The sequence below is a fragment of the Erythrolamprus reginae genome, chromosome 1 (assembly GCF_031021105.1).
Source record: "Erythrolamprus reginae isolate rEryReg1 chromosome 1, rEryReg1.hap1, whole genome shotgun sequence".
Taxonomy (NCBI): Eukaryota; Metazoa; Chordata; class Lepidosauria; order Squamata; family Dipsadidae; genus Erythrolamprus; species Erythrolamprus reginae.
Genome location: NC_091950.1, coordinates 298009605 through 298023868, shown reverse-complemented (window position 1 = coordinate 298023868; position 14264 = coordinate 298009605). Strand labels below are relative to the sequence as shown.

General features: G+C 39.9%; 1 protein-coding gene across 1 annotated transcript in view; it reads right to left on the bottom strand.

The window, feature by feature from the left end:
- Positions 1-1431: 1431 nt before the first annotated feature.
- The window catches only part of NR2E1 (nuclear receptor subfamily 2 group E member 1), a 52515-nt gene continuing 39682 nt past the window's right edge, over positions 1432-14264 (bottom strand). Inside the window, exons 7-10 of the mRNA XM_070765142.1 lie at positions 7929-8025; positions 7393-7542; positions 4970-5075; positions 1432-2633 (exon numbers count right to left, since the gene is read on the bottom strand). Of these exons, the coding sequence (XP_070621243.1) occupies positions 2471-2633; positions 4970-5075; positions 7393-7542; positions 7929-8025 (516 nt within the window). The 3' untranslated portion in view covers positions 1432-2470. The remainder of the gene's footprint in view (positions 2634-4969; positions 5076-7392; positions 7543-7928; positions 8026-14264) is intronic.

Sequence of the window (14264 nt, the reverse complement as noted above, 5' to 3'; positions counted from 1 at the left end):
GGGACTCCAATATTAAGGCCCTGATCCATTTCTGGGACTATACAGACTTCAGAGAATAATTTCTTCTGCCATTGTAAATGGTCCTCTTTGTAGTAAGGGTAGACGAAATATATTTTTAAGTACTGTATATACAATATTGCACATAGACCAAGTTCAAGAAATATTGACTTACTATTATCAAATGCTGGCCCTGAATAGTTTTCTTTTTTAAATGTTGGAATTCTTTCATTTTGGAGACACAATTACACTAGATCAGGTCCAGAGTTCATTTTGCTTACTGCTTTACTTTATCTAGCCTGAATCTGGCTCGTTTGCAAATTTCCCAGTTTTTGCTTTGCAAAGAGGCATACATGTAAAATCCAGTCTCAGTCCTGCTTTGTTCATTTGCTTACTCAAGAGTAAACGTAAACACGATTAATTCAATTGGCCCAAGTTTCTATGGCATATAATCAATAAACTAAACTGAGTTAGACCCGTACAACCTATCAGGCTAAAATATAGTGGACTAGCGTAATTCAATTGTCAGACAAATATTGCCTGCTTCTTCCTTTAAAAACAAAACATTCCTTTCCAGTTCATCTGCCTCGGAAGAGGGGCGGCATACAAATTTAAATAATAATAATAATAATAATAATAATAATAATAATAATGTTGAATTGGGATATGTTAAACCTTTTAGATTGTTCTGAACATGGTAGCATAAATACAGCACTGAAGGGCATAGTTTCCCAGAACTTTGGTAGGGGTACGCTAAAGCCAACCGTTATACTTGAGAAACCAAAAAGCCAATCTCATTATTATTATTATTATTATTATTTATTGGATTTGTATGCTGCCCCTCTCCGCAGACTCGGGGCGGCTAACAACAGCAGTAAAACAGTACAACAAAATCCAATACTAAAAAAACAGATAAAAACCCATTATATAAAAACCAATCATACATACAAACATACCATACATAAAATTGTGATGTATGATTGGTTTTTATATAATGGGTTTTTAACTATTTTTTGGGTTAATATAACAATATCAAGAATATGCATTTAGCATCAATGGGAAACAATTCCAGTTTAAATTTAATATATTTTTTTATTCTTTGTAAATACAATGGTTACAACCTTAACTTCACAAATCAGTTAATGCACTTTTGTACAAGAGAAGTTTATTCATTCTAAGATATTTCAAGTGCTGATTTTCCTTCCTCAGTGCTATTTCCTAAAAACAAAAACCTTGAAAAGTACAGTGGTTATTTCCCCCCACCACCCTCCCCACATTTTAATACTCTTGTCAACTTAAGCAGCTCATAAATGTGCTTGGGGTGGTGAGGATTAGAAAGCATATGAGAAAGGTTTTAATGGACCTAGAGGTTTATATATACATATAAACCTCCATATATATATATATATAGATATATAAAATCTACAAGAGTCTTCCCCACCTTAACATCTAGTCCTAGCCAATGTGACCCATAAGTGGAATTATGTGTTTCCTGGGACAGCATCAGGCTGACTAGAGAGTCTCAAATATAGTTATGTTTGATGTATTGATCAACTGCTCTTTCAGTCATTCATATTTTCCATTCTTTTGTAAGATGGGTCCCTTCTTATACATTTCATTAACAAAGAGTTTGGGCATCATTGCCTTTGGTTTCAGCCTTATGCCAGTGGAACAGCAATGAATTCACTGTGTCAGTCCTCTCAATTTTTTATTTATTTATTTGGTTTTGCTGTTTAGTCTCTTAATGTGTATTTTTTCTTTTAAAAAAAGGAAAACTCTTTTTAAAGCTCTTTTGTCTGACATATTAAACTGAAATGAAATGATGTCAAGATTTAGGCATGAAGTCCACCATTGGTTTAAAAAAGAAAAACTCTTAAATAGCAGGCCTGGCAAATTTGAATTCAAAAGGTATTTGCCAGAGTTACACCCCTTAAAAATTCATTGCAAAGGCCACTTTTATTATGTTATAACTGACACAAATGTTTGGATAACCTAGTATTCAATGTTTCCTTTCATGTAAAAAGGGTTCACCAACAAACTAGTTAAAAAAACACACATATACACAAATCGTTGAAGGCCTCCTCATGACACATTACAACAGAACGACGTTTGGTTACCCAACTTTTCAGAGTATGGAATAAACAAACCCCAGAGATCCTTTTGCTTCCGTTTGTCATCTCTCCCTGTTAAACTGTCGTCTTCCCAACCTGGATCTATGAACAACAATGGAACGGGGCAGCATCAAAACTGCAGGGGTGGAAACAGCTGTCTAGTTCAACCGAGCTCCATTTTAATATGTAACAGTATTTTCTTCCAAACTTGCAAAATGATCTCTCTCGATTGATTTTTGTGGTTGGATTAAATGTCTCCAGAATTCCATTTCTTGTAGAATTGTCTGATGTTTGCTCTCCATTCGTTTAAAAAGGTCTTTAGAAACGATCAGCTGGCTTCTCTTCGTTGCCGCAAGCCTGATCTATATGTCACTGGATTTATACATATCTGAAAGCAGTCTTGTAATTGGCACGTTCCCAATTGTTTTTTTGAAAAATACCTCTTCTATCGTTGAGGGGCTAATTGAACGTAACGCTGGCAAGAGCAATAGCAGTTTCCCAAAACGGCACGGCTGGGTAGGATACCTAGAAATCAAACCCATGGTTAAGCCTAACAACAAATAACGTTGATAGCCACATTAAAGCTATAGATCCTTTCTCTGGATAAAAACAGAGAAAATGCCAACTCTACAGCGTTACGGTGATTTTGAACAGAAAAGGAAATAATTCACCCTTTGATTAGTTAGTTCTGCGTCCAGGGTCAGCACATAGGCCTATATCTCGGAGCAAGATGCTCAAAAAACCAAAAGGCTTTAGCCAAAAAGATTAATTGCTTTGCTTAAGAGGAAAGGAGATTTTATTATAACAATTTATATATATTACTCAAAAAAATAAAGGGAACACTTAAGCAACAGAATATAACTTCAAGTAAATCAAACTTCTCTGAAATCAAACTGTCTACTTAGGAAGCAACACTGATTGACAATCAATTTCATTTTGTTGTCAGCACATTCAACTTTGTACAGAACAAAGTATTCAATGAGGCTATTTCATTCATTCAGATCTAGGATGTTTTATTTGAGTGTTCCCTTTATCTTTTTGAGCAGTGTACAGTGGTACCTCTACTTAAGAACTTAATTAGTTCCATGACCAGGTTCTTAAGTAGAAAAGTTCTTAAGTAGAAGCAAATTTTCCCACAGGAATCAATGTAAAAGCAAATAATGCGTGCAAACCCATTAGGAAAGAATAAAAGCTCGGAATTTGGGGGGGGGGGGGGAGGAGGAGAGTCGCTGCTGAAGGAAGAAGGTAAGGTGAGGGAGACAAAAAAAAATCTAAAACTTTAAGGCTTAAAAAAAAGGGACTCTGAGGCGGCGAGGAGGAGCATGCGCCTCCCATACACCCGGCACGAGGCTGCCTCCCATACCCATACACTGCGCCAGAGAGAGAAACCCAGTCGGGCGAGAGGGGGGAACCTCCCGCTCCTTTGACCGAAAGGCGACTACTGCTGCTGCTACCTGCTGCCTCTTCCTTCCCATTCTGAAGGGCTCCCCTCTCCTCTCGCTTGCCTGCTTTGTAGCCGGCGCTTTTCCTTCACTGTGGTGACTCCTCGGTTTGGCTGAAGCCGAGTTGATTCGATTGGAGCGAAGCGCCCCCTTTTGCCTTTCCGCGCCCAGATGTTCTGGGAGGCAACCTCGCACTGGGTGTATGGGAGGCAGCATGAGGGAGTCACCACAGCGAAGTGGTTTATTCCCTCTCCAAGCACCCAGAGAAAGGAAAACGCTTTGTTCGCTCTGGACTCCCAAAGCACTACTGAAAGGCTCCTCTGGCAGCCCAGAAAAGCCCGAGATGGTCAGGATTAAAGAGTGAATGGCAGGAAACTGTCCGGGCCTTCGTGCCGCTCTCAAATTTCCTGGGAAATTTTTCCGGGCTTGGGAAAAATCTTGTCTAGAACATTTCTTAAGTAGAGGCATTCTTAAGTAGAGGGACCACTGTATATTGTGACTCTCCTGAGATTGTAATGTGGTGATGGGTAATATTTAAGTAAATGTATCAATTTCCCCCCACCCACCCAAAGACAACATAAATATAAGTTAAATATAGATGTTATAATTCAGAGTCCTGAAAGCCATCCAAATGCCAACAGAATAAAATATCAAATTAAAGCAAATTCTCTTTCCGGAATCAAAGCCGATTGGCAGAAGTAGGTCACTTGGAAGCGGTTAAGGAGCATCCTAAAGCAGGGGTCTCCAACCTCGGCAACTTCAAGCCTGGTGGACTTCAACTCCCAGAATTTTGGAAGTTGAAGTCCACCAGGCTTATATAGAATAGAATAGAATAGAATAGAATAGAATGATAGATAGATAGATAGATAGATAGATGGATAGAGTAGAGTAGAGTAGAATGATAGATAGATAGATAGATAGATAGATAGATAGATAGATAGAGTAGAATGATAGATAGATAGATAGATAGATAGATAGATAGAGTAGAGTAGAATGATAGATAGAGTAGAATAGAATGATAGATAGATAGAATGATAGATAGATAGATAGATAGATAGATAGATAGATAGATAGATAGATAGAGTAGAGTAGAATAGAATAGAATAGAATAGAATTCTTTATTGGCCAAGTGTGATTGGACACACAAGGAATTTGTCTTGGTGCATATGCTCTCGGGGTACATAAAAGAAAATATATATTTGTCCAGAATCATGTGGTATACAACACTTAATGATTGTCATAGGGGTCAAATAAACAAAGTTAAAGGTTGCCAAGGTTGGAGACCCCTGTCTTAAAGGGCCAGAACAATGCAACCTGTGTTCATAGGCTGCTTTCTTCCTTTTGAACCCCCTTCTTACAATCTCTTCAACCAGGATGGATTCCTTTCTTACAAAGGTAGGACTAAGACATCCTCCTTACCTCGTGTGAATATAGCTGTTCAGGGTGAGCTGAGCTTCATCTTGAAGAGCTGCAATGGCGGCAGCATTCCTGAAACTTCTCAGTTCAGAACCGCTGTGTGTAGGTACTGCAAGCAGACAGTCCACTTAACTCAGCAAGGTAACCACTCTTCAGGACAAATCAAGTCAATCTTAGGCAGCAAGGTTGCACTTTATTAGCTAGCAATTTCATAATAGCGCTAACTTAACGGAGCCAGCTATCTAGGCTTGAGGGGCATTTGCAGGACAACTCGCCTGGGAAACTGGGAGCAACAGTGTTTTAAGAAACAATTCTAATTTATTTTCATTTAGTTTTAAGAAAAGCGTTACAGCTTGTTTGCAAAAAAAAAATCCAGTTTTGGAAACACCAGCCAAACAGATTGTAAGCTTGATACTGCAAGATTCTGAAGATCTCTGACTTTAGCCGAGCTTGAGTGGTTTCTTGCACTATCCGTGTATTTGTGCTTAGCAAGGACGCTATGTGAAACAGGTAGCCCTGGGGTTATCACTGGGATGTAAAGAAATAGGACTTTTCAATACATCACAGATTGCAAGTTTCTCATTTCCTTCACTGCTTGCTGTACCCCTCCACAGAATTACTTGATTACTTCTAATTTATTTATTTAGAATAGAATAGAATAGAATTCTTTATTGGCCAAGTGTGATTGGACACACAAGGAATTTGTCTTGGTGCATATGCTCTCAGTGTACATAAAATAAAATATACATTTCTCAAGAATCATGTGGTACGACACTTAAGGATTGTCATAGGGGTCAAATAAGCAATGAAGAAGCAATATTAATAAAAATCTTAGGATATACGCAACAAGTTACAGTCATACAGTCAACATGGGAGGAAATGGGTGATAGGAACAATGAGAAAAACTAGTAGAATAGAAGTGCAGATTTAGTAGAAAGTCTGACAGTGTTGAGGGAATTATTTGTTTAGTAGAGTGATGGAGTTCGGGAAAAAAACTGTTCTTGTGTCTAGTTGTCTTGGTGTGCAGTGCTCTGTAGCGACGTTTTGAGGGTAGGAGTTGTTTATTATTTATTTAGATTTGTATGCCGCCCCTCTCCGTAGACTCGGGGCAGCTCACAACACAATAAAACAGTTAATAACAAATCTAATAATTTACAATTTAAAATATTTTAAAAACCCCATTATTAAGCAAACATACATACAAACATTCCATACATAAATTGTATAGGCCCGGGGGAGATATCTAAGTCCCCCCATGCATGACGACAAAGGTGGGTTTTGAGGAGTTTACGAAAGGCAAGGAAGGTGGGGGCAATCCTAATCTCTGGGGGGGAGCTGGTTCCAGAGGGTTGGGGCCACCACAGAGAAGGCTCTTCCCCTGGGTCCCGCCAAACGACATTGTTTAGTCGACGGGACCCGGAGAAGGCTGACTCTGTGGGACCTAACTGGTCGCTGGGATTCGTGCGGCAGAAGGCGCTCCCGGAGGTATTCTGGTCCGATGCCATGAAGGGCTTTATAGGTCATAATCAACACTTTGAATTGTGACTGGAAATTGATCGGCAACCAATTCAGACTGCGGAGTGTTGGTGTAACATGGGCATACCTTGGGAAGCCCATGACTGCTCTCGCAGCTGCATTCTGCACGATCTGAAGTTTCCGAACACTTTTCAAAGGTAGCCCGATGTAGAGAGTGTTACAGTAGTCGAACCTCGAGGTGATGAGGGCATGAGTGATTGTGAGCAGTGACTCCCGGTCCAAATAGGGTTGCAACTGGTGCACCAGGTGAACCTGGGCAAACGCCTCCCTCGCCACAGCTGAAAGATGGTTCTCTAATGTGAGCTGTGGATCGAGGAGGATGCCCAAGTTGCGGACCCTCTCCGAGTGGGTCAATAATTCCCCCCCTAGGGTGAAGGACGGACAGATGGAATTGTCTTTGGGAGGCAAAACCCACAGCCACTCCGTCTTGTCTGGGTTGAATTTGAGTGTTGACACCCCTCTAGGCCCCAACAGCCTCCAGACACCGGCACATCACTTCCACTGCTTCGTTGATTGGACATGGGGTGGAGATGTAAAGCTGGGTATCATCAGTGTACTGATGATACCTCACCCCATGCCCTTGGATGATCTCATGGTGTTGACCTGGATATAACTTTCTTGCTTACATAAACAGGAACTGATATTAATATGCTAATTTCTCCAATACCTGTAATTACTTCCTTAAAAGAGTAACCACATTGAAACTAAAAGTAAAGGTAAACTAATCTAGTAGCAAAGATGGGCACATTTTTCACGTTGGAATCTCTTTGCTGTCTCAGTTTGCAGCAGGATAATTTAAGATGTCCTGCATTTTAAAATTGGAGGTCACCAAGCTATGGGGCACAGCGGCTTGGTGCATGCTATTAAGTCATTCTTTATATTCTTCTTACCTGCTTTGAAAGTGACAATACATTTGAGGCAGGCAAATTCCGTGGCATCTAACCGAAGCTGTCTAAATCGAGCCACCACCTCCTGCAATGCTTGTATTTCTGAGATAATCTTATTCAGCTTTTGGGAATCTGTGTTGTCACCATTCATGCCTGGAAAAATGTGTGAAATGAATACACGAATAAGTCACTTGAAGTACTTTGATTGATTGATTAAATTTTTTTAGACGTATCAATAGCCATGCCATTGTTACTTTCTCAGATCTGCCTCGACCCAAAACTGACGATACTGTCGGAAAAGTTAGTACGAAATCTTTTCTTGGATGATAACAAACACAGTAATTTGCATTTAAATGACAATGCAAGCAGTCATGAATGCAACAAAACAACACTATTTGCATTTAAATATAGATTTATAAATGACAGGTATACTCTATTGTTTGGAACGGATTTGGTATTCTTTACATGCTGTCTTGTTTTCAATAATGTATTTTTATGGTAATTTCTATAACAAAGTCATTAAATTGTGCAATTCTTACCCGATACAGCCAGTAGAGTGTTAGCATCAACTGGAATGGCCCATTGTGCTATTCCTAGAACAAACAGTTCTCTCCAAGCATCTTCCAAAAGCATCAGCTGTCATACAATAGAGGTACGATAAAACATGGTGTATAATTTATAGATTGGTAAACAATTTCAACATGTAAATTTCTGCTGTGTTTTTTTGGGGGGGGAGGGGGCGGATGGCCTTAAAATGCTCATGCTTACTCTTTCCCCACCCCACCCCAGCTTGGTTTATTCCAGTCATCTTTTTATCATTTTGAGAAAGAAGAGTCTGTAGCATCCAGAAATATTAGCAGATCCCCATATTATGAAACTATTTGTTGGGATGATGATTTGAAGGTATCTCTTCCCGGTTTTAGAGAATACATAAGAAGGAGGAGTAGGCAGGAGGGCATGCCTGAATTAGTAAAAGGTTATTAACTTAATAAGGTTTAAAGGAAATCAAGGTTGAATTAAGTTAGGACAAAATTAGATCTCTAGATCAGTGATTTTCAACCTTTTTTGAGCCGCGGCACATTTTTTACATTTACAAAATCCTGGGGCACACCACCAACCAAAATGACACTCTAAGACAGTCTCCTCTCTTTTTCCATCCCAGTCTCCTCCCCCCCTTGTGTGTGTGTGTGTGTATACACACTCTTGAACCATTTCCAAAATTAAGTGAGGGCTGAGGTTTTTTTCTCTCTTATTCTTTGGGTGCTTTTTTATAATATGCTTTAAATCAAGAGTCACTTCTCTCTCTCTTTTGTTTCTCTCTCTTTCCTCTCATTCTCTGCCTCAATCATTTTCTCATTTCTCTTTTTTTCCTCCCTTTTTCGCTCATTTCTCTTGCTCTTTCCCCCTTCCTCTCATTCTCTCTCTCTCTCTCTCTTGCCTTCTTTCCCTCTCACTCTTGCTTTCTCTCTCTTTCTTTCTCTCTCTCTCTTTCTCTCAGCAAAAAGTTGCGAGATTGGAACCTGAGCTTCCTTCTTCGCGGCACGCCTGACCATGTCTCGCAGCACACTAGTATGCCTGGGCACACTGGTTGAAAAACACTGATCTAGATGACAAATTAGAGGTCAAGGTTTGGTGGGTTTGATAAATACAGGAAATAATTAATTGGGAACTAATAATTTTTTGGGGGGCAATCATAATTGGCTTACTAACTCAATACTGTTTTTATTGTATTATGAAAGTATATTTGAAAATATATTGAAAAAGTTTGTATGGAGAATTTTTTTTAAAAAAAATTACCCAGGTATCTCTTCCCATGGAGGTACTGTGTAAAATAATAATAATAATAATAATAATAATAATAATAATAATAATAATAATAATAATTTATTAGATTTGTATGCCGCCCCTCTCCGAAAACTCGGGGCTGCTCACAACAATGATAAAAACAATATTATAGTGGCACAAATCTAATATTAAAAGAAAACAGCATATGTCAGGTCTTCATCCTTAAACAACTGGCCTATATCTCCAGGCTTTGTCTAAAGTTGCAGTCCCCCATCCAGGCTCTTTCTTTTCCAGCCATTCATAATACATTAGAGCCAAATACCATGTTTTGTATTCTTGAAGCTGGGTTAACTTCAGCCAATTATCTCTGCTTTTTTGCAATCCAGCTTTCTGGTGAAATTGACCAAATTGGCCAAGCAAATTACTGCTATACAAATATTGCTGGCTTCAGCAGGGGAACCTCTTCACTTTGGGCAGAAGCATCCTTCCTCCCTCTGTTCAGGACAGGTTGATCCTGGATGATGAATTACCACTGCTTTCTTCAATCCAAATTGGAGAACGCTAATTCTAACCCGTAAATCCAAGAAAAAAACTCTCACAGTAGCCCAGTTTGCCCATTGGCTATACTAACTGGAAATAATGGGAAATATTGCCCAAACATAACTTAAGGAAAGGTTGGAAGAGGGCGGCAGAACACTGCGTATGTGTGTGTGTGAATAAATATCTAAATATGAGGGTCAATGCATCCTAATGCTGCTCCCCTACCCACCCACTGAATAATATGTTGCCTTGGAAACTTCCATGGATAATTATGTCATTTAACCACCAGATCATTGAAAACCTGGATGAAATGGCTTTAAATAAATAAATAAATAAACTTGTCTGACATGATGCTGCCCCAAATCCATACTGGATTAGGAAAAGTAGAAAACCTGAATATTGCTATGTTCTCATGACACCTTTATGGGTAAACTGAGTCATGGTTTACTTTACGATTTTTAGGTTAACACACAGCACACTAAATTAACTGCACAGGTTAGGTTCGTATAGCCTCTTGGACTACAATGTAGTTGGAAAGTTTATGGTTTAGCATTCTTAGCAAGTGCAGCTTCTTGGTCTTTGATGGACTGTTTCATCTAGGAACGCTTTCCTTTCGCCCTGTTTTTTTTCACAGCAATTGTCCCCTATGGAGTCAACAGGTCTAACAGCCTTTATTATGTTTGGGTCACAAAAACCAACAGAATAGGTCTTCCTCACAATCCAGCCCCTCAGTTCTTATCCCTATCTCATAGACAGATCTTTTTGAACAGATTGAGCTAAAAAAAAAGCAGAAAACACCAGAGCTGGAAAGAGGAACCATTTTGATGGTTTGATAGTTATTCTTTAACTTCTACCATTGCTGCCTGATTACAGTAAAGGTATGCCCATTTCTATTTAGGGTCTTTTTAGGGTCTCTCATTTAATTCTACCGCTTGAATATTAATTTTGCATCTTTTGGGAGGAGCAAACGTGTTTTGAAAATATCCCATGCCACCAAATCCTGCCCTTGTCTCTGTGTGTAATTTTGACAGAAAAATCAACCATATGGCTCTGGTAAAAAACGCTGATTTAGAGGCGAGCCTGTAGCGTGTAGGTTAATATACTTATTTGCATGCAGTAACCTACAGGTTCAAATCCTAGCAGGGTATAACTGTCTGATGAGAGCATAACAAGGTTGAAATAGATCTAAAACAGGCTCCCTTCCTTTTCACTTATCAGCAAAAATATGTATATATACATATATTGCAGGTTCAAGTCCCAGTGGGTATGGCTAGATGATGAGGCCAAAATAAGGCCAAAATATATCTATCTTAGTCTCCCTTAATTTTCAAATTCAGCAAAAAAACATGTGACACATACAGATAGAATTGTCGGCTATCAATAAAATTAACTGCCTTGGAAATGGCCCTGGGTTGGGCCTAGAGGCAAATAAGGAGCTGTGATGTTCCTTCAATACACCAGGGTGATTCGACACAAAAATATGTAACCCTTCCCTGGTGCAGAGCTGAAGGGATTGGATACTGTAGCCTAGAGGATAATTCTCTGCCTTACAAGGCAAAGGTTGCAGGTTCAAGTCCCAGTGGGTATGGCTAGCTGATGAGGCCAAAATAAGGCCGAAATAAAAAGGGAGCAGTGAATTCCCTCCCATATTTGGATCTGCCGGGTGGCTTGACAGAAAAACATTTAAATTTCCCCAGGCACAACTGATAAAAATGAGTAGAGCCTGTGGCCTAATGATTAGAACCTTTAACCCAGGTTTGAATCCTATGAGGATGTGGCTAGCTCATGAGAGCTAAAAACCTTGAAATAGATGTATCCTGGTCTCCCTCTATTTCTTTATCAGTTCTTTACAAATTTGAATGTTTGAATATGTATGCATGTACGCATGTATGTATGTATGTGTGTGTGTATGTTGTATGAATGTTTGTGTATGTATGCATACTGCTCAAAAACCTAAAGAGAATGCTCAAAGAACCCATCCTAGATCTGAATGAATGAAATATTCTCATTGAATACTTTGTTCTGTAAAAAGCTGAATGTGCACAACAGCATGTGAAATTGATTGTCAATCAGTGTTGCTTCCTAAGTGGACAGTTTGATTTCCCATAAGTTTGATTTACTTGAAGTTATATTCTGCTTTTTAAGTGTTCCCTTTATTTTTTTGAGCAGTGTATATATGTGTGTGTGTGACATGTTTTTGCTGAATTTGAAAATTAAAGGAGACTAGTATATATCTATTATATATATATAATGTAGCCTCACTCACTTTATATTTCCTTTTTCATAGCCATTGTTGCTCTTCATAAAAACATTAATATGTGGCCCTCAAGCTCCAAAAGATAGGACAAGCTTCTTTTCGCGAAGTCAAAAGTAGATGGTTGCCTTTGTGTTTGACTTTTAACTTGCGGCAATATTGCTATTCAAAAAGAGATTTGTCCCTCTCCAACACATGAGTCTACAGAGAGGGGCGGCATACAAATCTAATAAATAATAATAATAATAATAATAATAATAATAATAATAATGCCAAAATGCTGTAGTGGTCACCTTGCAAATATTTCCCGTTCTACATACACTTCTGGCAATTGTAATGTTACTCTCGTAAGCATAGCTCACAGTCACTCACGCCCTCATCACCTCGAGGCTCGACGACTGTAATGCTCTCTACATGGGGCTACCTTTGAAAAGTGTTCGTAAACTTCAGATCGTGCAGAATGCAGCTGTGAGAGCAATCATGGGCTTTCCCAAAAATGCCCTTGTAACACCAACACTCCGCAGTCTGCATTGGTTGCCGATCAGTTTCCGGTCACAATTCAAAGTGTTGGTCATCACCTATAAAGCCCTTCATGGCACCGGACCAGGGTATCTACGAGACCGCTTTCTGCCGCACGAATCCCAGCAACCGGTTAGGTCCCACAGAGTGGGCCTCCTCCAGGTCCCGTCAACAAAACAATGTCGTTTGGCGGGGCCCAGGGGAAAAGCCTTCTCTGTGGCGGCCCCAGCCCTCTGGAACCAACTCCGCCCGGAGATTAGAATTGCCCCCACCCTCCTTGCCTTTCGTAAGCTCCTTAAAACCCACCTCTGCGATCAGGCATGGGGAAACTGAGATATTCTTTCCCCCTAAGCCTTTACAATTCATGTATGGTATGTTTGTATGTATGGATGTTTGGTTTTACAATAAGGGTTTTTAGTTGTTTTAGTATTGGATTTACATGCTGTTTTTTGTTACTGTGGTTAGCCGCCCCAAGTCTACGGAGAGGGGCAGCATACAAATCCAATAAATAAATAAATAAATAAATATCTGTGCAGTTATAATTCCCATTAAACTCAAGCCATTTGCACCCTAGTGTAGATGCAGAAGCTTGAGCTTCAAACAACCCACTAGTAAGAAGCAGAAGGGTAACTCTGTCACTCTGTCTCCCTCATTATTGTCTATAATTATTGAAACAAGAATCTGCATTTAAGGGAAGCGGGAGGACAATAGAAGAAAAAAACCCATTCCAATTGCAGTCTGTAATTCTCAATCTGGAGTAAGTGGAAACTTTGCATCTCACTGCCTGGTCTCAAAACCTAGATGGGATAATGGTGCAGTTAATGAAATCCTTGGGCTTTAAAAGGGTGGATTAATTTCACGTAACAACTCATGAAACTCTCCTTTAGTTTTGAGTGCTAAATATGCAGCCAGTTCATTTAAAATGACAGGATAATCTGATTCCTGACATGGATAATAGGCCTATTTCAAAGAGATCTGTTCAGTGATAAGTTTAATCTGCAGTAAGCCATTCCTAGTATATTGATGGGACTCTCGTTTCTCTTAAATTCCCTAACATGGACATGCCAATACACAGGTATTTCTCAGTGCAAAAATTACATTGGAAGATGTTCTGGTGCTGTCCACCTATTTGGATTTCAAATACAGTGATACCTTGTCTTACAAACTTAATTGGTTCTGGGATGAGGTTCTTAAAGTGAAAAGTTTGTAAGACAAAACAATGTTTCCCATAGGAATCAGTGGAAAAGCGATTAATGCATGCAAGCCCAAAATTCACCCCTTTTGCCAGCCGAAGCTCCCATTTTTGTGCTGCTGGGATTCCCCTGAGGCTCCCCTCCATAGGAAACTCCATCTCCGGACTTTGGTGTTTTTGCAATGCTGCAGGAGAATCCAAGCATTGCAAAAATGAGCACTTCGCTGGCAACGGAAGTCCAGAGGTGGGGTTTTCCAGCGAAGGGAGCATCAGTGAAATCGCAGCATTGCAAAAACACCAAAGTCCTCAAAAACCCCACCTCCGGACCTCTGTGTTTTTGTGATGCTGCGATTTCACTGAGGCTCCCCTCGCTGGGAAACCCCACCTCCAGACTTCCGTTGCCAGCGAAGCACCCATTTTTGCACTGCTGGGATTCCCCTGCAGTATCACAAAAACACAGAAGTCCGGAGGTGGGGTTTCCCATGGAGGGGAGCCTCAGGGGAATCCCAGCAGCGCAAAAACAGGTGCTTCGCTGGCAACGGAAGTCCGGAGGCGGGCCATCCCAGTGGCAGCAGCTTGGGTTTG